This window comes from Hetaerina americana, unplaced genomic scaffold, assembly GCF_022747635.1.
Source record: "Hetaerina americana unplaced genomic scaffold, ioHetAmer1.1.p SCAF_2, whole genome shotgun sequence".
Classification (NCBI taxonomy): Eukaryota; Metazoa; Arthropoda; class Insecta; order Odonata; family Calopterygidae; genus Hetaerina; species Hetaerina americana.
In genome coordinates, this window is record NW_027286763.1 from 108803404 (window position 1) to 108827566 (window position 24163).

The 24163-nt window shown below is 40.6% G+C and overlaps 1 protein-coding gene across 5 annotated transcripts in view; it reads left to right on the top strand.

Annotated features, from left to right (window-relative positions):
• LOC139688377 (uncharacterized) overlaps window positions 1–24163 on the top strand; it is a 79289-nt gene that overhangs the window by 39816 nt on the left and 15310 nt on the right. For 3 of the 5 annotated variants that reach the window (XM_071585917.1, XM_071585921.1, XM_071585918.1), the window contains exons 2-4: window positions 9599–9759; window positions 19593–20109; window positions 22140–23380. In XM_071585917.1, coding sequence (XP_071442018.1) covers window positions 9705–9759; window positions 19593–20109; window positions 22140–23380 — 1813 coding nt within the window. In that variant the 5' untranslated portion in view covers window positions 9599–9704. Of the gene's footprint in view, window positions 1–9598; window positions 9760–15405; window positions 15559–19592; window positions 20110–22139; window positions 23381–24163 lie in introns of those variants that run through there. The other 2 variants (XM_071585919.1, XM_071585920.1) reach the window with 2 other exon arrangements.

Below are 24163 nucleotides of genomic sequence, written 5' to 3' on the forward strand. Positions count from 1 at the left end.
TCTTGGTGTGATGAATTTAAAATCTACCAGTTAAATTTCCGTTCTCATGAACAGACACATTTCAATGGAAGAGCTAATCTAGTAAAAACTAATAATGTTTTATTAAGTAGGCATTGTTTTTTTAACCCTAGAACGGTAAAGGGGGCGAAGAAATACCCCAGAGCTGGTTAAAATTTCGCGCCAAACGAAATAGGCGAAAAACGAGTACGATATAAAAAACGAAAAAATATGAGCCCCCATGGGACTCATAGTCACAACGGGTGCGAGATACGAATTTTTGGAAATTGTCACTCCCTCGTTATCAGAATAGGGTGAAAAAAATAGCGTTACCGTTCTGGGGTTAAGCACGTGCAAAAGTTTCGATCAATGCAATGATTGTGTAATTTTTGTAATCCTTTTTAAGCGCGATGTACCACGTGCAATTCCACGGTGAGAAATGATGAAAATACGTGACATTGGAAGGTGGTGGCAGTTATAAGGGGTGCTTCTATGTAGCGACGTAATTCCTTACACCCCCCCGTCGAATTGGATTTTTGCGCCCTCTAGGTGGCAGTGGGGGTGTCTTCGATGGAATCCACTGGCCCCCAGGGCCCCCCTCTCCCTCCGAGAATAATAATTCGCCCCCTCGCAAGGCGCAGCCGCTGTGAAGCCCATACGACCACCCTAATAGAATTACGCCGCCCCTTATTGTGAAGACGTCAACGTGTGTGGCCGATTGATTCTGCCCCCCTCCCCCTCCTCTCGTTCAAGCCACGGCTCTGTAAATTTATAACGACTCACTTCTCGAGTTTGCGCCCGAAGGAAAATTCAGCAGTAGACCTTGACTTTCATTGGCCCACTCCTTATTTAGACGCCAATTGCGCTCCATTGAGCGTGTGCGTAGAGAAAAGTGCCGAAAGGATAAGGCAGTCACGATGCAGTCACACTCCGAGCGAATTGATAATGCGAAACGGAGTCGCTATCAAAAGTGGGAAAAGCAATCAAACCATTTCAAAGAGTATATGTATTAAAAATCATTCGCCTTGACCTGGATTCGAACGCGGATCCCTCTAATATCCGTCCGAGTGCTTTAGGCCAGTTAAGCTCCCAAGCCTCGGTAGCTTAACTGGTCTAAAGCACTCGGCCGGACATCCGAGGGATCCGGGTTCGAATCCCGGTCAAGGCGAATGATTTATTATACATACACTCTTTGAAATTGTCTAATTGTAATAAAACATTTTAGCGGATGGCTCCGTTAAAGGTTACTGTCTGTTATCGCGGTATTTCCCGCAGTTTTTTTGTAAATATTGGGAATTCCTAATGGGAGTCACCCAAGCCAGCGTTGGTGTGCTTCTGTTTCAATGTCGGGTTACGTAGGGCGTGAATGTTTTTTTGAATTTCGTTGGCATGATATTTTTTTTAATTTTCGCCCTCTACCCTACGAATATTTCATTTTCAACGACTTTATAAGTAATGGCAAGTTTTTGTCGGTATAAGTAAGTGGCTTTTTTGGATTCGGAATTGGTCTTAAAATGAATCTCGCTCGCAGCTTCCATTTATTTGTACCTATAAAAGAGGTGCAACGTCTGTTTCCCATATTTTGCCTGAAAATTTGAAAAATAAACAAACTAGTTTTGTTTTTTTTTATTGGCTATAAATAAAAATTTGTTGGTAGTAGTAATTTAAGGAGATGGATTTGTTTGTGCCCGCCAACTACCGGGGTCATTGAAACACCTCTCACCACCCAATGCGTTCATAAAAGCGATATGAAATTGGAAGCTAATGAGAGTACTGTCAACACTCGAATAAAATTCAATCAAGATGCGATTAGTGCCTCGCATGGAGTCGTGGGAGACTGGATACCTTTTCCTAGGAAGCGATCACTCGGCTAAGGACATCTGGGTTATCGCCCAGCACAGAAACGAGGTCTCCTTCTACACATGTCTGCCTACACCATGTCCCGATATTTCTCGCACGCCGTCAGCAGGTGACCGATGGTCATCTGCTGGGGAGTCACACAAGAGGTGGATTATTCCCTCGAGTTAAGAGGTGAGATTGAACCAGAGTACGGCGCCATAATCCCAATTGCACAACGGTGACCTCTTCCCTCCCTGTACTTCTGACGGAATATGACCCCGCCGAAGTCACGGGTTTCACGGTGGGAAACTTGTTCCCGGTTACCTCCCTCCACTTGTGTCATTCCACTTCTCCCGGGATGTATTCTCGGACGCCCCTTTAAGATCCTCAGGCGTCTTCACCCGAAGATTCTAGGTCGGTAGTGTTCAGGGTCTCATTAAGCCGCTGATTCTCCTCTCCGGCAATTCCCACGTGCCCACGGAGAAGTTTATGTAACACCCGGAGGCTAAGGAAGGATGACTCTATTTCCTGGGTGATGGGAAAAACATAATGGAAAAAACAGGATATGCACCGAGGACCATTCATCGAATCGTTGCGAATTGGAATGAAACTGCACTTTATGCACCCCCGAGAGCCATCTTGATAGCGATGAATCCGGTTTTAGCCGTCTTGTGTTACACGTAGACGAAGTCCGAGTTCCGATTCAGTGGCTCCCGGAAACACACCTGATACTCGGATGCACTCGTGAGGGATTATGAGGCGAGCTGTGGGATCTTTCAAGCGAATGGTCCGAGATATACATCCGGGAGCCAGACACCCTGAGTCCTCGATAAAATTATGAAAACGAATGCTAAGGAGGCTTGTTGCTCTTGTCCGTCTGTTATTATATATACGTGCATATATGCATATCGTATATTAACATATGTATGTATATACATTCATAAATATATGCACACAAATACATATACATAGAGACAATCTCAGTTCCTTCTCTCCCTGGCGGAAGGTGGTTTGGCCACCGAAAATTCAGAATACATGTACGTTTGAGTTTCATCTATGTGTGTTTCTCTATTGTTCGCTTGCGCAATCTTGCTTCTCCGTTTACATTATATATACACACACATATATATCCCTCCCTTCATCGTTCCCTTCATCCCTCCCTCCCTTTATCCCATTCCTGCTTCTCCCTCGATTGCTTAACCTTCTCCCCTCCATCACAGTCCATCGACTCATCTGCGTCATATTCTCTTTCGTTGTCTAAACTTGCTGGCCTAGCGTCTTTATCATATAGTTTCTTTATACATTTGCGCCATCTCTCTTGAATATTTTCTGGTTCAATTAATAATTTTCTTCACCTATCATTAATCGTTGCAGATCTGATTTTCCCTTCTTACTTCCTGACGGTGCTTTCAAATTTCTCTGTCGTGGATCAATTTCACCCTTCCTTCGTAAACTTTCCATATCCTCGAACCATGTCTTCCACCACGCTTCTTTCGTCCTATTAGTTTCTCGCATCATATTATTAATTAGTTCGTCGTGCGTTCTTCGTAATCATCGCTTCAGTTATCCCCGCTATCCTTCCATCTCACCTCTCACAACCCCTAATCCATCTATATGTCCTCTCTCCTAATCTCCAGCTCAATATTTTTTCCGATTTCCCTTCCCTAAACATCGTCCTGACACTATTCCGCCTGGTACGGTCCTCTTCTGGGCTGCTGCTGCTGCTCATTCCGTTCTTTCCTAGGATTTCGTGACTTGTCAGATCGACTTGCTTTCAAACAGCCAATCAAACCAAACCAAAGGTTGTTGAGTGTGGAGATGAGGTTTTCTAAGTCTTATCATTTAATTGATTTTTATATGATTTTCATTTTCTCCAGTCGGTTCCCTATATATGTTCAAACCACTGCCAAAGCCAAAGTATGTATAATGAAATTTATCTTATCTTTCATATGAAAGCAAATGGCATTCTAGCTTCCGTTCGCGTAGCTTTAAAAACGGCAGATCAAACTTTTCTCAGAAGTTTTAATTAAACTATGCACTAGATTAAATTTTTGTTCGGACGAAAGAAAAATTAATCCCTGGGGGAGTAAGGATGTATATATATATTTCTAGTATATACGCGAATTGCCAACGGGTCATACACTCAGTTTGGAGCAACCTCGCCTCCACATATCAACTTATATATCACATTACACTTTTCCCAACCACTTCTTCGGTAAGCCAGTTAATCTCGTACGCCTACCACGACTTTGCAAGATTATAGATCAAGATAGCCGAAGCTTGATGCGATAAAAAATAGTCGGTTGATTTGATATTACAAATGACCCTGACGAGGGAATGACCTGGTAAGTTTGCCGCCCATGAGAAATCTGTACTACTCACGGTTTGAGAACTACACTATATATTCGGAGACCGTAAGACTATAAACAAAGGATCAATTGGTGGACTGTACTGAATATATCAATTAAACTAAATCGGTGAAAAAATAGTGATTATACAATTAAAGTGATCGTTGCTAAGATCCGCACGCATTTAAAATGTCATTAATGTCTTTTGTTTGTTTCAGTGAGATTGAATCTTGGAATTATAATTGAAAAAACATCGTAGATGCTTTGCGGCAAGTCGCCATGCATTGCATACCACCTCACTTTCTACACTAAGTTACCATAGTTAAAGAAGTTACTTGTGAGCATGATTTTTAAGAACAATTTCAATTTTATTACGCATTTGTTTTCGTTTAATGGGCATTAAAAAGGTCTTAAGTTTATAGCTAGTAACGGAACGAAAGTTTATTATTAACAGGTCTTCCCTGGGAATGAATATTCTGCTATCCTTGTATAAAACAGCACAGCTTGAGCACTTAATAGAATGAAAGTCGCGTATTAATGGAACGACATCTTTGAAACAAATGTGAACTCACAAATAAATTGACAGTTGCAAAGAAGCGAACGCCATTTCGGTGTTATGTATTAAAATTAAATGAAGAATACAATGTATCTTTCCACTGTCCTTTATTCACGTACAACCGGTTTCAACGCTCAAGCGTCATCATCAGCTACAAATTAATCAAGTCGATGTCCATTCATGTACCATTCATGAGGGAGAGGAGAGGAAAGAAAGTGAGGTTGCGATCGACGTTGATGGGGAGGGGGGAGAGGGGTGTTTAGCGTCTTGAAAGGTAATTGGTTGGTTTACAGTGGGGTGGGGAGTTTGTTGGGTCTTTCTGTGAAGGAAAGGGGTACTTCCAGGATTGGGGAGAGGAATTCAAACAATAAATCGTCAACCAAATGACCTGTATTTAAACTCTTCCTGATTTCCAGCTCTTCCCAGTTGTCCCTCCTCATTCCTTTTTCCATCTGGTGTAAGAGTTCCGGGTTGAAATCACTCCCATGGTTCTCTTCCCATAGATGCTTGGCGAAGTGTGATTGCTTGAGGTCACAGGTTCTAAAACAGTGTTTGTGTTCCTCCGCCCGTGTTTTTAATGATCTCCCCGTTTGACCTATATATATATATATATATATATATATATATATATATATATATATATATATATATATATATATATATATATATATAGCACTACAGTCCATACAAATTAGCTTATAAATGCCACTTTTATTTTGTGTACATATTTTGTCTTTTGTAGTATTCAAGAATGGTTTTAAGTTATTCGTATTGTAAAAAACTATTCGAAATTTCTCCCTAGGAAAGAGGTTGGCTAACTTTTATGAAATCAATCCATAATACGGGAGTTTGCACTATTTATAATCTATTTCCTCCACATTAATTGGTTTGAACAAAAGATTGTATGCTTTAAAAGGAACATTTTATTTGCAGTATTTTGTCAATTAAATTTTCTTTGTAGCCATTTTTCATTGCTAAACCTTTAATCGTTTTGAGTTCTTTATCAAAATTACTTTTGGAGAGAGGAATGGCCAACAGTCTGTTTACTAGGAAATGAAAAGTGGAAAGCTTGTGCGATACGTGATGGCGGGAGTTGAAGGGGATGATCTGTGGTGGCACTTTTCCGAAAAATTCAAAGTCCCATCCCTTTCTCGACACTGTGATACCTAAAAAAAATTATTTGATCATTATGTACTTTCTCACAAGTGAGATTGATACTTTCGGATTTGGAAGTCAGGTTGTTCATAAACTTTTCTGTCTATCAGTGCATGTCCATATAGCAAAGATATCGTCTACGTTTCGAAACCAACAGTGAATATTCTTGGTACAAATTGAGGGGCTGCTGAATATTTTACTTTCAAAATCGTCCATGTACAAGTCAGCAAGTAGTGGTGATAACCGAGACCCCATGGCTAATCCTTCCGCTTTTTTGGAGAACTCATTGTTAAATTGGAAATAATTTTGTCCTACACGCAATCTCAAAAGTGACATGAACTCACTGAGGAAGGATGGTTCGGCCCTAGCACTTTTTAGCACCTTTCTACATTTAATAAACATGAATTTCCACAAAGTTGAGCCGGGAACAATGGAATATTTATGCATTGAACTTTGGCATCACAGTGATAAAAATTTCTCTCTTTAATGAAATAACTCATGCACTGAATCCATGTTGGAGACAATCGTTCCGATTGAGTTCTTCTCTAATGTTTGTCTCCTGAGATGAGTCATTGGCGTGCGACCACGTGAATGTTATTCCTCAAACGTGACAGAGAGACAGCGCAAAAAAAAGTGTCAGCATGCATTATTTTGATGGCTTCCCGACTATTCCTCGTTGGAATTTCTTAATTTTTTCTTTAAGCATGAAAAATAAAAAAAATATGGAGGGGCAACCAACAGTCTTCTTTCCGCAAGGTCGTCCCATTCACTTGTTCTCAGCACTGAATTTTGCATTCGACTTCGCTTTTAGCACGATAATGTAACCAATGAAGAGAAAGTGTCATTTGGACAATTTATTTTCGCCAAATTGTCGATGACGCATGGCCTAAGATTTCTTCTTAGCTCTAAAGATTTAGCCCTCGAAGAAAGAGAATTATTTAATGCTTTCCGAACGTATTTCTTGACGTATTCTTTCATAGAGATCATGAAAACATTTGTAAAAAAAATAGGCAGATGATATTTATTAATGATAAAATTCAATTGAAATGTGTAACTCGCCAGTAAAGAAGGAAATGCCTTTTTTTATCCCAGGGAGAGGACGGCACTTTTTCCTAATCGGGATCATGTGGTCTCCTTGATATTCCATGTTGGAATGTGGATAGAAATCCTCTATTTGCGCATATAGTCCAGTGCTATTTTTAGACGTCCTTCTGTTTAGCAGTCCATCGGGTCAGGCAACGGGTGGGCAACGTGTTCACAAGGTCGACGACTCCAGTCTTCTTTGGGTATGGAAGCTGCATGACGTCTTAGTTTTTCTTGAATTGTCGACAGTGGGACAAGATCTAAGTCATCGGAGGAGCCCTTATGCATACATAATATGAAAGAAATACAAGCAGAAAAGCTACTTAATTTTTTTTCGAAGTACTGACTGAAACTGTTGAACATCATCATTGAACAATCGATAGCCCCATCTCACGTTACATACTGGGATAGCAATATTGGCTGACGTAATGTTGGCCTCTATGTATTTAAGTACATCACGGAATCATTTTTGTATGATTTGGAATTGAGTTCTGGCAGCAAATCCAATGCAGGAGTTTGAGGAATAGCTTGCTTCTCTCACTATTTCATCACTCTATTTTCCCACTCTGCATTTCACGAATACGATGATGCTCTTTAAGTCGGTGTTGTATATACAGGGTGTATTCCAAAAGTAATGCAATTTTTTTATTAGTTTATTGTAGAGATTTGCTCAAACACTTAATATTCTTCAAAGTAGTGTTCTTGGGCTCCATGCATTTTCCTGAATGTACTTCACGCAAGTATCTTATTTAGGCAGCAATGCAAGTTTCAGCATCTTCTAGTGTTTTACGTGTATAGTTTTGTTGGCCAGTTCTTTTTTTTTAAGAATTACATTATTGCAGAGATTTTGGAAAGGAGTTGAAAAAGTTTAATGAACAGATAGGAAAACAAATGATTAAGTATTCTGCATGAAAGAGAGAAGGGAAATCACTGGGAGGGATTAGATGAAACCAGGACAGATGAGCGCAGGAGATACTGAGAGGCAATGGGTTGCTGAAAATCATTTTAGAGGGGAGAATGCTGGGAAAGCAAGGTAGAGGAAGGAAAGTAATAGGTGTTTTGCATTAATTTAAGGGTGGAGAATACAAGGTATGTCCCAAAAATAAGTAGAATGATATTTTGCCATCAATCCAGATGGCTGGAGCAGGATGATTTATGATGGGAAGGGTAATGGGAGATCTTGGAAAAGCAACACAACCCACGTCAGTTAACTGTGGGTACTTACAGTGTATAGATTTCTTCTAGACTGGACCCTGTTTGACGGTTACACCACATATTCACGGTGCCACTTTCCATGGTGCAATGATATGTGATCAAATTGTGCAGTAATCTTGGAAAAATGGGTTCAGAGACAATGACCATGGTCAAGGATGCTTACGGAAATGGAGAAATGTCCAAATGATGGTTTACAGCTTCTGCACAGAATGTTCTGGGAGCGTAGAGAGGAGGTTAATGGCCCTGGACACATGCATAAACAACACAGTGTGATGAAAACGTGCAAAAAGTAAGAGACATGCTCAATTCTAATTGACCCCCCCCCCCCCCAGGGTCAGGATGTGATAGCAGAAGAGTGCAATATTCAGAAAACCGCAGTGCATTGCATTCTTGCAGAAGATTTAGCCATGAGAAAGATATGTGCCAAGATGGCCCCCAAGGTGCTGTCAGAGGGCCCCTGCTTGTGTCACAATCTTGCATTGGACCTCTTGGACCACGGTGAAAGTAACCCAAATGTTTTAGAATAGTTAGTCACTGGTGACGAGAGATGGGTCTTTGAGTACGACCCAAGTACAACCCCTTTGAATACCATTTTGGACCATTATTGAAATAGAAAAAAAGACTCGATTATGTCAAAGAGGCCGTGACGAGGTGCCTGAATGAGGGTCCTGTTGATGCCTTACAGGAAGCGTACCAAAACTGATGGAGGCCCTGGAATTGGTGTGTCGGTACTTTTGGATGCTCTTATAAAGAATTTTATCAATTCATACTTTGATCTGCAATAAAATGTTGTCCTTAGATTTATTCTACGTATTTTTGGGACAAGCCTTGTATATGCAGAGCTAAAGGAGGAGTTCCAATGAAACTATGGGAGCCACCTCAAGTGTAACTGTCAACGAAGTCATCTGCTAAGTGTGCATTGCCATGCAACAATTTCAGAGTGTAAAAATCATTCGCCTTGACCAGGATATGAACCTAAGTTTCAGATTTTAAGAGGATGCCTCAGTAGCTTAATTGGCTGAAGCACTCGGTCGAATATCAAGGGATCGGGTTCGAATCACAGACAAGGTGAATGATTTTTACACTCTTTGAAATTGAAATGAAATTCTAAAGGAGGAGGTATTTTGTAATGTGTATTAGTGTTTGATGATATTTTGTGTCATATTAATTTAGGCTAACAAATACAGTAGTGTATAGTGTCAAGGTCCAAACCAAAACCAACCCTAATCCAGTGGATTACTATGAATAATAAATTAGTGTACTCAATATTAAGTGAAAAATCATGGTATCTTCAGGGAAAAGTCTTAGATTTGCCTTATGCATGGGAATTGACAAGGGCACCATTATCCATGTAGCTGAACTGCATTTATTGTTCCTTGACATATGGTTTATGTCTTACAATCAGGTAGTTGTGCTGATTGGCGGCTTATTGGACGTCTTGGTGCAACAATTCAGCATGCAGAAGGACCTTTCTCTTCTTCCAGCCAGGTGATGTGGACTCTAGTGCAGACATGACCCTACATTGGTGGATGCACTGGTTTTGGGTTACTCTCATCCATTCCATTGGTGAGTACACTTTTGATGGCATAACGTGAACTATTAAGGTTAGTCAATAAATAACTCGGAAAACTGGAAAGAGGCAACAGTAATCAAAATAACTTTCTGATATAAATTTCAGTTTCCTACATCTGAGAGATGATTGAGGAAACTTTCCACTTTGTAGAAATCAATTTGTAAAAATCAAAGGCTTTGCATTTCTACACAGATTTTCCTGTCTCTGATTCAAAGTCTTTTATTTTCTTCACCTTTCTGCTTGTTCACCCGGCATACTCAGACACCAATCTCTTTACAAATTGTTGATAGCGGACAGCAAAGAAGTCTTTTGTTTGCTGTCGCAGTCAATGGGTGACCCCTTGGACAATGGCATCATCATTTTCGAAACATCATCGTCCACCCAAATGGTTTTTTTGAGGCTTGAATAGGTGAAAATCACTGGGAGCTAAGTCAGGAGTGTACAGTGGATTTTGCAAGCGTTCCCAATTAAATGTTAATAACAGCTTCCTCCTGTGTGTTGCTGATGTTTGCAACTTATTGAATTACCCTGGTACAATATGTCGTACTGCAACACACTGCTCTTTAGTGCAGCATTAAAATAACCGGCATGACTTGATGAATCTCATTTAGTTCAGATATAAGTCTAACCACGTTTTCAATGACTCTCAGGGGGGATTGCGATGAATTTCCAAAATTCAATTTCAGTGAATAACATCAAGTAAATAAGAAAGGGGAAGAAAACTCCAATGGCCGTAAAAATTTTTACGGCCATTGGAGTTTTCTTCCCCTTTCTTATTTAATTGAGAGGCCGTCGAGCTCATTATTTCTTACAACATCAAGTATTTTAGTATTTTTAGTACCCTGTAAGCCACCGATAGGGTGTGTTGCAGGGGGTAAATACGCAACAGAATAATTTTTACACAAATATTTTTACCTATACCACGGTCAGACAACATCATTCTGATCCCTTATTGTTCTTTTTCATCCAGTTATTATAAGGTATCATAGTTTAAGCGTACACAACATGAGCTAACACTAGATTAAAAGATATCTGCAGAGTAGTACAACAGGATCACCAGGAAAAGGATTCTATTCGTGATATCAAATTCATGAAGAGTAATAGACTTCACTTACATTCATCCTTGGCACTGCCGTTTGTGCAGAATCTAGGTTTCCTCTCTCATCAGGAAGATATCCTCTCAATCCCTCTCTCCCGACTGCCTTCTCTTTCTTGACACTTGGTCTTCTGGCACTCGTACCAGATAGATATGAATAACAAAAGTCATTTTTAGGTTTTTTCTCTAAATTATTAATACATTTTAATACTCATTCTTATTATCCCTTGCCTGTTTATTAGTATCCTTTCTCATCTTCTCAAAAAGTTCTTTCCTTCTTGATGTCCAGGTTTCTGAATCCTAAGGAATTACTGGCCTCTTAAGCTGTGCCGTGCATTTTGCCATTTGTTGTTTTTGCTTTAGTTCTCAAGTTATATAAGTTCTGAAGGGTGCCATCAATAATGATTCTTTTCTTTGGTGACACAATCCCTATCATTTCACAGATGCTTGAACTGATTGGCATCTTTAAACTCTTAGTCACTCTTATTCCACCTTTTCCTAATTATTTCTCTCTGAACACATCACTATACATTTAATTTTTTCCCATATCTGTTTTGATGTCTCTTTAGTTTCTCTTCAAGCTAACCAGATGTAAATCTTTTTTTGTCTATCAAATCAAATTTTTGTCTCCCGCATTTCCTTAATTGCTCGGAGTAGGTATTGATATAGTCTATCATAGATTTTTCCTTGAAGTTATTATGAAACTAACCAATTAACTTTCCTCATTTAGGCATTGAACGAGATGATGTTGTATTAATTTGTCTCAATCGTCTCATCCACCTTTACAGGGCATTTACTTCCCTTCATTTTGATACTATCCAGTGAGTTAATCTTATACAAAGTATTCTTTTTATACTTTGTACACTTGACCCTCCAGATAGGCTCTATACATCATTTAAGTCAATGTACAACTAGTGAATGTTCACATGGCACTCTTATTATGCCGCAAGTATTTAAAGACTAATGAAGATGTGATCAATTGTCAATCTTCCACTAATCAATCCACATTAGCATTCTTCTAACTTAATCTCTACTAGTGGTCCCACTCTAGAGATGCAATGATGTTTATTGTAATAAAAATGTTACTACTATACATTATATATACCTCTCATTTTATTCATTGCAATAGTCATGTGCGAGTATATTTTCCCTAACTTGAAATGTCTTTAACTCAAAGCATCTTTCTACTTTTTTTATTCATCAAAAGATGCTGAAGTTCATCTATTAATATTTAGCACTGCAGTATCATTGTACATAAAAAAGTGTCACAGTACAAAGTTCTTATAGGCCATTGAATAAAAATATTTCAGAAGCAAAGTGTACCCAATTCAGTAAACAGGATAGCCAGTCATGTCCTAGATTCCCATTCCTGACTCTTCCCAAATCCTCCTGATAAACATGGAATCATTTTTTTCTGACTTTTATCTCGAGGTTGTGGAATCTGAGATCAGGTACTTTTTGTGGAATTATGCCTCATCGCTTTGCCTTCATAACAAACATAAATGGATCTAATTACTGAAAGAAACCACATTCATATGAATTTTATATGGAGATCATAAATTTCAGACTTGATAAAAGAATTTGGCTCTTCTCACAATTAAAAAATTAATAAACCTAGTAAATCTCGACTTTCTTCTCATTTCCCTGGCAGAATAGTCACCATAGTACATCACAAACTAGTGGTATGATTGGATGAGAGCACAATTATGTGATGGCCACTTCCTCCAAACTGCTTCTGACAGTAGAATATCATGCAGCTGGTAATACAAGTATGGTTTCACCAAGTTTATTTCCAACTTGAGTCCCTCATTATTCCTTTCACTACTGTAGGGTAATGTTTCTTACAATAGTCTTCAGATTATTCATGGCCAGGTGCGGAAACTGTAAGTCTAGTCCAGCCCTTCCTCCACCCCTAAGTTGGACCCCTTCTTCGAGACATGCAAAGGATCTCAGAGGAAAAACAACAAACACATTTGACCCTCCGGAAGTTAGACCACATCTCTCTCCTATGGGTAACAGGAGTAGTAGTATTTATGGATTTATGGGAGGGGACCGACAGCTGAGGTCATTTGCGCCATTAGGGATGGACAGGAAAGGATGAAGGGTGGAGAGAAACCCTGCATCGGCATTAGCCTACTCTTTACGAAAGGCGCCAAGGGGTCCGCAGCTTAACGTCCCATCCGACGGACGGCGTACTCACTCAAAGTGCCCTCCACAAAGCGCCTCAAGTAGGGATCGAGATACCGCTAAAAAATATTCAACACCGCCGGGATTTGAACCCAGGCTGGGAGCTTTCTGGGTGGGAAGCCAGTACGTTAGCCCCCACACCATCTCGATCCCCGGGTAACAGGACACCTAGAGAAAAGGTTGAAAATGGCTTGCAGTGCACCCATTAAGTCACTGCACAAAAACAAAGAGGCATCAATGTTCCCACTCACCTGGCGGTAACTTAGTGGAAAAGGTTTTCACTATGCCCAAACATTGTGCAACAAGAAGTACTCCCCACTTCTATGACTCCAGGGCGGGAAGAAGAAGAAGTAATTTCACGCATGAACGAACTGAATCAGATACTAACGGTAGTAGTGGTGTTGTAGATTAGGGTGCACTCACGGCTTAGGTCATTTTGCACCACTGTCATATAGTTTATAAAGACAAACGGCTTTTAAATAAATAAATACTTATCAGATTGCTACGCAGCATTAGTCTGCCCCCTCTCCTGAGCATAGGTGCCTCGCATTCATCAGCTTGAGCAGCTGTGTGTGTTTTCATTGCCATTGTAGTTTTTGGGCAATAATAATATACAGTGCGGTGCTTAAATCCAGACAAGCACACATTTCCTCGAATGAGATTTCCTCGCCAGGTTAGCGAAACATTCCCAGACTTCTCCAAAGCATTATACTTGGCCACAATATCGTAAACAGTTGATCTTGAGTACCCAAAGAATCGAACTATTTAACTTCGCCCAGTGCAAACACTTTGAAAATAGTGGCTCTTTGATTGTACTCTTTGCTTATATGTAACATCTCGGCCATTTTGAGGTTATGACTGTTTACTAGATGCCCATAGCTTTCAAGAATGCAGATTGCAACCTCTGGTGGAACCAAAATATGGTGGGAAATTCAAATTAAAATAATCTTGGATTTAAGTGCGACATCCTGTATGTGTGACAGAGCAAAGCCCCTCCAAGAAAGTGTTTTTTATCTAGTTGTGCCCGATGTGGTAAGATGAGTATCATTCGTAGCCTCTTAACTTTTGAATTCTCCCGACTGAGAAACCTGTGGCAAAGGAGCAAAGCAAGGGCAGCGAGGAATGGAAGGGGAGAGTGGGCAAATAGGATCCGATTATGATAATTGGCCTCCAGCCAATGTTGCTTACTCTTCGGCCCGAGCCACTGCTGTTTTCATCTTGCGTGGGGTGTCTGGCGAAGGGAAAGCAAGAGTCCTGGAAATGGGTGGAGGAAGATGGGGGATGATAATATTGCTTATTGATGAGTTTTGTTTTCATCTAGATCACTCTATCAACATGGAACATTATACTTTTCATTGAGTAAATGTGATTCTCTTCTTTCAAGAGCATTGTTTTGGTATAGACGAAGGAAATGTGACCTTGGATATATGTAAGAAAGAGTCTGATGGGAAAATATTAAAAATATGATTTATGCTTAGGAGGATAATTCCTTTTCATGGGGATTAGGAGAAATTTTGTGGAATGAAAACTAATGGTTTATGTTTCCCTGCCGTGGCTGTTTTAATATCAATTCTGGCTCTTTTATTTCTACTGTTAGAAAACAAAAAGTAAAGTCTTTGATAATACCACATTTTTGGTGTTTAAAATGCCTATACTATGCCTTTCATTTCCAATGTTTGGTGCTCCTTTTTTTTTATGTAATGTGGAATAGATGTTTTTTTATATCACATCACAGTAGCAACACTTACTATAAAATTTCATCCCAGCTGAAACTTCATAAGACTTTGAGTGATGGGACCGGACGTACGTAATTGTTCCCCTTATGCAACGACGGCATTTGCTGTAAATGAAGGGTTTTCTTCCATCTGGCAAATTTGCTGCAAAAACCCTGCTAATTTCATAAAAAATTTAGGTACCAAAGAATTCAAGCCTGGTGAATGAGGATGATAATTGATTTTGTTGATCTAGGAAATAATGAAAAGAAAAACAAAAATTTGTCTCCAGCCATGTAAGTCTTCCAGGGGTCTTTTCACGCAGTATCTTGAGGTTATGTGGGCATGAGGTGTAAATCATAAGATGGGATAAGGAAAGGGGTCTTTGAGGGGTGGTCCGAGGAGGGAGAGCCACATGAGGAGGAGGTGAGGTTGTGAGGAAGGAGGGCTTAGGTCCCTTCTCCCTCTCCTCCACCCCTTGGCTGAACTTGTATGGATTCATTCCACGGCTGTACACCCCCCTCCGTCGTCAACCAAGAGAATTTTCCCCTTCCCCCTCCCCCGCCACCTTCTCTCCCACGAGCCAACTTGTTAATTCGTTCTGCCCCCTTCCCCCTTTCGCCCCATTCGCGTGGCCTGCAGTGCTCTCACTGTCACCAGAGCAGGGACTCAAACTCCTACATCCACCTCTGTTGATTGTGCGTGATTGCTTAGCAGGCGGGTGGTGCTGTCATTTATATATTGTCGGGGGGGAGGTAGGCCTATGGATCGTAGCTTCCTCCATCTGCTAGTCCTTGGTAAGAATATTTTTCATTTTTGAGGCATTTGCTTTATCTTGTTTTCATTATGCGACCAAGTTGGGTCATCGGTTGTTTCAGCAATGTCGTTAGTGTGAGATGCAAAGATTGGTATTGCCCTGCGCATTTGAGTTTCATTGTGGTAGTGATCCATAGAAGGTGTGTGTATGTGCGTGTGTGTGATATCAGTGAACTCAAATGCCTCACATCATGATGGAAATCTAAAGTCAGTGTGTCCGAAGACGATGAGATGAGTGATGACGATACTACCTTGATCAAAAAGTTCCCGGAATAACCACCGTGTGGCGCTCCCATCGTTCCGATTTGAGTTCTGTTTTTTTTTTGTTAAATTGGTACATCTGTTGTTGATATTCCCTTTAAATCTTAGTGTCATAACTTGACATTTGCAAAAGTTACGTAGCCAAGAGTACATCTATCTCTGTGTGTGTTGGCGATTTTTTACAATTTCAGAAATGGATTTAAATTTTCAACAACGAACTTGTATTAAATTTTGCGTAAAAAACGGATTTAGTGGCGCACGGACGTTGGAAATGTTGGAAAAGTGTTTCGGCAACGATTCTCTAAAAAAAACGGTCGTTTACCAGTGGCACGAGCGGTTCAGAAGTGGTCGTGAGTCAATCGAAGATGATGAACGCAGTGGCAGACCATCGACATCGAAAGTCGGTGACAAAATTGATAAAGTAAAAGAAATGTTGGTCAATAACCGCAAATTAACCATCAGAGAAATAGCGGAGGACTTGAACATTGCCTATGGATCCGCCCAAGACATTGTGGTTAATGATTTGGGTTTCCGTCGTGTAGCAGAGCCAAAAGACCTCAATTTCATGCAAAAAAGAGACCGTGTTGACGTCGCAAAAGACATGATTTGCGAGGCTGAATCCGATCCCACATTCATCAAAAGGATCATTACTGGAGACGAGACGTGGGTTTATGAGTACGACACGCAATCCAGACATCAGGCAAGTGAATGGCGTTCACCAAATGAGCCGAGACCAAAAAAACCACGTCGTTTTCAGTCAAAAAAGAAGGCAATGCTGACGGTTTTCATGGATTACAACGGTGTAGTGCATCATGAATTTTTGCCAGAAGGCCAGACAGTAAACAAAGAGTATTATTTGGGCGTTATGAGACGTTTGCGTGAAGCAATTCGCCGAAAGAGACCAGAAATGTGGGCAGAAAACTCGTGGATTTTGCACCATGATAACGCACCGTCGCACAGTGCTATCATTATTCGTAATTTTTTGACGAAAAATGCAACAAATACCATCCAACAGCCACCGAATTCACCTGATTTGGCTCCCTGTGACTTCTTTCTGTTCAATCGAGTTAAAAAACCATTACGGGGAACGCGTTTTAGCAGCCGAGAGGAAGTAATGGAAAAATCGCAGGAAGCACTGATGGACATACCGAAAACCGACCGTAACTTTTGCAAATGTTAAGTTATGACACTAAGATTTAAAGGGAATATCAACAACAGATGTACCAATTTAACAAAAAAAACAGAACTCAAATCGGAACGATGGGAGCGCCACACGGTGGTTATTCCGGGAACTTTTTGATCAAGGTAGTATGTGAAATTCACTTGTATGGGCGTACATGATATCATGGTGCATTACAGGAGTTTCAAAACTAAGTGTTGAGAAACTATCAAGATATTTTCATTAATTTTTCAATTTTCATGTATTGACTTAATGGCTCATCTTTATAGATTCTCTCCGAAATATTCATTGACTGCCCAAACAGGCAAGTATAAAACGTCCTGGTGAGTGTAGTCTCACCTCTACTGGCTATTGTGAATAAGAAACGCATGGCATTGAAAGAAAGAAACATGGCCGAAGTCGAAGTGTAGTTTGCAAGAAGGACAAACTTAAAACTACGAATAAAATATGAAATCTTAACTTAACAAGAAAGGAAAGCCGATAGGGAATGGCTTTACACTTCGACAAGGGGAAGAGGGTGGTAAGCAAGACTGTGAAGCGGATAAAACAATACCCAAAATAACTTGGAGGACCCTGGAAGAGATCTGTCAGGCCGTGAAGCAGCTTATGGCTATGAAGAATATTTAAATTACTAGACATAGGAAAGACTCACAGACGAGAAATCTCTTTAGGCAGTGTTTATGTGTGTTTCTGTCTGGGATGATAGTCCCAGATGATTTGTAACAGCGGATTTCCAGATGTTACAAGGCTGGATTGAAATGAGGCGACTTGCAAGCGAATAAACTCCATCACAGATGAGAGTTTATGCACCATTTGTACGTTGGCCATTCGAGTGAATCAACTCACTTGGAGTAGCGCCCGAACAGCCATATTTTGGATGGTCTCAAAGTGCTGCCAGAGCGTTTTCCGAATGGCAAACACGGGGTTAGTGTACAGACACTGCAAGCGAATGATCGACCTGTAAAGCGGCATCCTGTCGGCGTGACCCAAAGGAGAAATCATAGAGGAAAGGCAGCCAAGGCAGCTCTTTGTGAGCAGTGCCTTCTGATGGCAAAAGTCGAGGAACGGCTGGAAAGTGAGCTGGTTGTCTAGAATGACAGCATGAAATCGGTGCAAAGAAGCTCTCGGTATAATGTGTTGCTGGAAGAAAAGAGGAACGTGGGGTGTGTCTTTTCGTCTGCGGGATCCTTATAGATTGTAAACACAAATGCATGTTTTAATTTCTAGTGTTATGCTAGTTTTTAGGTTCCATTGATTCTCAAACAAATGATTTCTACATTATTTTTGAAGAAATTAGCATATTATAAAATCTTGATAGTGTCACAAATTTGTTGGAAACTGTATTGTTACCTAAGAATTTCATTGTGTGGTGATTCCACCTTTTCGACCCAACTTTTATCTTAACTGTTTGGCATCAATGTGGGTCAAGTGTCTGGCACATCGTTTTGGTATGAGAAATGAGAATTACCTAAGTATTGAGGATATGCTGCATGTGTGACTGAAGTACTTATAACTTTATAATAGATAGAACATGTCATAGATAAATGATATGAATAAAGTAAGTGTTTCCAATAATGCATTTTATATTACTAGTGTGGTTATAATATGCCTTAACACTTCAGGTGTAATTTCACTATGACTGAAGGCTTCCACAGGTGATGTTAATTTAATATTTATTTGTAATTAATAAAAAATGAACTAGGTAGAGCGCTGGCTATGATAAATTCCAATTTGGACAATGAAATAATTAAGGTTGCACTTCAGTGAATATGATTTTAACTAAGCCACAATAATTGATCCAAATTATCCAAATGTTAAAGGGATTGGTGAGGGTTGACTCACACTGATATTGGCACTAAGGGTTGGTATCTGTGTGGATTCTTTTGCGTCTGCCACCAGCGGTTTCCAACTGCGATCTTGTACACAAAAAAATCACAGCTTGGGTTTAGTGGGCGTTTTTCAAAGGCATCACCCAGATTTGACCCTTCAGTCAGTAGCAGACTGCTCTACATAAAGTAGAACACCATACCTCTATCAAATGTAACTTTATTTGATCATTGCCCAAAGCAAGATATGCAGACCCGAAAGTGGATTGAAGTGGTTTTGTCACCTAACCAGTACTTGGTATGAATTCACATCAGGATAATGTCTTCCCTGGAGCAGTGGAAGGTGGTGAAGCAAATGAGCTCTGGGGCCATAAATTTTATTAAGTCCCCCATAACCTATTTAATTATTTGTGCTTTGAAGAACCTACCAACAGTGATGAGTACTTCCAAGGTGTGAGGATGGAAAGAGAAGAAGGAAGTGCTAGACCCATTATCACTGCTAATTCGTCATGCCTGCAAAGTTTGTGCCATTATTCATTATTAAATTATTTAAGGTAATTTGGGCGACGTAAGCCTCTGCAATGGACTCACTCCCAGATGGAAATACTGCCCTCGGCTATCCGCTTAGGAGTGATGAACTTCTTGGTCCACTACTCAGCAAATCATGAGCATGTTTGTGCAGATTGTGTATTCAATAAAAGATGCCCTGATCCAAATAGTGAGCCATTCTCTATTAAATTTTTTTCAGCTGCATTTCCTCTGCTGCTACCCAGCACCTACTCCATCCCATCACATGCAGAACTGCATGGCATACAGCCTCCATTGAACTCCCCTCCCACCGCACCTGGGACCGAGGTTTCCTTGGCCAAGGGACATGAACTTTCAGCGAGCAGACCAACACTAGCAGAGAAGGTTGCTGCTGAGATCGTAGCCGACTCCCCGCACGTTATCGGCCCAAGACATGACGACTATCGTTATGTGAGCACCGAGAGGTCATCGATTGGGGAGGAGCACCACATCCTGCCCAGGGAGGAAGATGACCACGAAGATGACAGTGCTGGTGAACGAGGCAAGGAGGTGCAATCATTCCTCGAGGAGGAAGGTGAGAGGGGATGGGGGTTGGACGATCCATCACCCCGTCCACCATATTTCCTGCAATCATCCGAGTTAGGGGAACTTTACGAAGCCGAGGGGGAAAATGATGATCTACATGCATCAGATGGCATTCCATGGTTTCCTCCCATTATCCCACGTGCAGTCACGGAGTGAGTATTACTTTTATTATTACTTTTGAAATTATTTAATTACTTTTGCTCTAAAAATACTTGAATTAACAGAAATATTACTTGAAAGGTTTCCTCAAATCGTGTTGTGTTAAGATAATGGCCAGTTAGTGAATGATAAGTGGTTGAATGACTGTTAATAACAGAATATTAATAAAGCGTCTTTATTGAAATGATTGAGAGTAGATAACCCCTTCTTCCACCAAACCCCTTGTAATTTTACATGCACTAATATGTCAACAATCATTACAGCAAAGTGTGTAGACATTTTGAGAGTTATTATTAGTAAAATATGAAATTAAAAGAATAGCTAACAATTTTGCATTGAAAAGAATGTGGTATAGTTTGAAAATAAATATACTTTTGTGGGAAATGTATAGGGAATGTGGACTGATATCATTAATGGAAAAAACCCTGCAATAAAACATCCATACGGGAAGGGGGATATGAAAAAACTTCAAAATCTACAGAGATATGACTAATATGCTGTTACCTAACAGCAGTCAAAGGGTGATACAAGAGAATAATAAGAAAATATATACACATGTATTAACAAACAAAATGGCAAGATAAATATATGGAACTAATAATAATAACAAAATTTTATTAATATGAAGTATTATAACTAAACGATGAGACTTACATAAAGAGTTCAGTTATTCATTACGTTCAACTTCCACCATATCATGCCTGAAGCTACTCAATTTGTTAAGATGTGTGTTCCCTTTAGGTTTCTAATTCATTTACAAATTGACTCCTAGTGAGACAATTTACATTAAATTTTTTTTTGTTTTCAAGTGAAATCTGTAATTATGCATCAGTAATTTACTGTAGGAATCTATTTGAGTATGTTAATTGTGATGCATTTTAAGGAACTAGAGTGCAGACATATCGAATTTTGTTCTAGAAGTGAGTATATGTATGCTACAACGTCATAGCATTAATTTCATACTGCAGCCCTGTGCTTGAACAAAAAATATTTCCAGTCTTCTGAGAGTTTTCTCTATTTTTCTCAACCTCCCATTAATATTTATCCTGGGTTTCATGAAAGTCCATTTCAGCTGTAGATCTATTAGATTCATCTTTCTTCATTAAGTGCAAAACTAAAACAAAATCGTACTTACCTATGTAAAATGATGTACATATTATTATGCCTGCTTCATGAAAGCTCATGGAAGAAAGCCCCAGGCATTTGCCAAAGCAATCTGTAGAAAACATTAACAAAAACTACATTTCAACCCCATTCATTAGTATTTTTACCCTGATAACTTCTAATAATCAAACCAGTGAACTATGCCATGAATGTCTCTTGTAATTCCCAAGGATCAAAATTTGCATATATTCATGCACATGCAAACCATTCAGTGAAATCCACTTTGCATGGCTTGGACCATGGTTATCATTAATAAGCAAAGTGCAATATCATATAGTGTAGAACTGATTACCAAAGCTAACAATTTTTTTAAAATGATGAAATAAAAGTGTTAATTCTTCAGTCTAACTAAGCATGCATGCTTAAGAAGAAATTTGAAACATCTCACAATACTGCAAGTGAGTTGAGGTTATAATATTAGTGATTGTTCAGCAGGATTATATTTTTTCTGGCAATCAGACAGCTAGAAAAAATTCCCAGCCTACTCTCAAGGTCAGAGTAAAATTAATCAAATATAATGCACTTAATTGGTTTCCACTCAATAGTCGATTTATGCCCAATATTTCTCTATATATACCCTTAAATATGTCATTTATCAGTCTCATTCTGAGTCTCACTTCAAAATAGGGATACTCAAACAGTTAGCTGTTAGCTAATTCCCTATTTATTTCATGCTTTTCCTGAAAACTATAAAATGTACATACTAACAAGTATTATGCTAAGGAACAACATTAATATGTACAAACGTATTTATACCGAAAACACTTTGTGAAGGTCAGAAAAATGGTCATTTTTGATAGTCATTTCAACATCATTTATGGTGGAAAATTTCATATTTAAAAATCCCAACCTCTTTCAGTTCACCTCACCACCCCATCCTCTTGCCCTCTCACGAGCCATCCCCAGCAAGCGAAGATCCATGGCCATCCGTCGAAAGCATTCCAGTTGGCTCCTCTGCCAGCCCAAGTCATGCAGAAGACATATCGTCGGGGGAGGGGAGTGGTGTCAGGGGGCCACGTGACCAGTCGCAGCAACTTGCATCCAAGTCCCAATTTGATTCGACCCCATCACCAGAGGCCAACCCCAATCCTGAGAAGGTGACCTCATCTTTGCCCTTGTGGAACCTCTTCAGTTCCCCCCCTCCGCCGTCCTACATAGTCAGTTCTCCCCCATCTTCTTCTCCTCCCCCTTCGCACTTCAACTACGACCCCTCATCCCCTGCGCCATCGATCCCCGAGAGCTCCACGCCCTCCCCAGTGCAACCCGAGGCCACCCTTCCCCCCTCCCCATCTGCATTCCCCGATGCCCCGCCCCCCTCCCCCAGCCCCCCCATCCCGAGTGATCCTCCGTCGGCGGATGCAGCCCGAGGGAGGGAGGGGAAGGCCATAGGCATTGGTCACATGGACCAGCAGCCAAAGCAGGAGGAGAAACACGCCGAGGGAGTGGCCATTGGGGATCTGGCTGGCTCTACCACTGTGATGCCGACCAAACTCGATGTAGATTCTAGTCCAGAAAAGTCTTCCTCTAGCTTAAATGCATCTATATTAGTAAGAGAGGAAGATGAGGCAGATTTGGGGACTGCCTCCGTTGACCCCAAGGACGCAGTGCTCGCAGACTCTTCAAATTTGAATGACAATGAAAAGAGGGACAGCAAGGAAGAGTCCAGTGAAGTGAAAGATTCTTTGAGTGTGATTGAGGAAGATGCGGGGAAAGTGGATGAACCAAAGGTTGTGATTGGGCCAAAGTTGGAGAAGGATATTGACTCGACAAACGACGACAGTTCAGGTCCAAGGGAGAGTGTTTCAGGTCAAGGTAAGCCAATGCAAGAGGATGATGTCTCCTCCCCTGTTGAGGTACCAACGGCCGTGGCTGTGAGGGAAGGCGGGACGTCGGCCGAGAAATCAAGGCCCGAGGAGAAGAACATGGGAGGGGATGAAATGGAACCACCAAATGACAAGGTTGGCAAAGAGTCTGCGACAACGGTGGTCAATGTGCAGTCCAGTGTCCAGCAGGGAAGGATGACGGCACCAAAGGCCCTTGATGCTGCTTCCATTGTTGGAATTTCCCTGGGAAGTGTCCTCCTTGTTGGGGCAGTTGCTGGTGAGTGCCTTGCCTACCAGGTAGCCCATGATATTCCATAATAAACCTAAATAAATGTAAAATCTTACATCATCATCATGGATTATCAATCTGAGAATTGGTTTTTTGCAATTTTCTAAGCCGTCCTGTCCCTTACCTATCTAATAATTCCCTAAGAACTCCCAGATGTAGTACTAATTTACTTCTTAAGGTCCTCAAACGACTTAGGTGGGATCGAGATGGTGCGGGGGCTAACGTACTGGCTTCCCACCCTGAGGGCGCGGGTTCAAATCCCGGCGGTATTGAATATTTTTCAGAGGTATCTCGATCCCTACTTGAGGTGCTTTGTGGAGGGCACTTTGAGTGAGTACGCCGTCCGTCGGATGGGACGTTAAGCCGCGGACCCCTTGGCGCCTTTCGTAAAGAGTAGGCTAATGCCGACGCCGGGTTTCTCTCCACCCTTCATCCTTTCCTGTCCTTCCCCTATGGCGCAAATGACCTTAGCTGTCGGTCGCCTCCCCTCAAAACTACTACTACTACGACTTAGGTCATTTGCACCTTACTGGGTTTATATTAAGAAAAAGAAAGGGAACAAATATGTGTAGAATATGCTAATTTCTTTGATGCATCATGCACAGCTAAATCCATCATAAAAGGTATCACACGAGCTGGAATAGGTTGGCTTCATTTTGATAAAATTACTCTTGAGTACAGCTTCAGTCAGAGCTCCTTGCGCTTACAGTTTCCATTATCCACTACTCATATTTCAGCCCAGTCCTTCCCCTGTAGTTCTTTCTCTCTGTG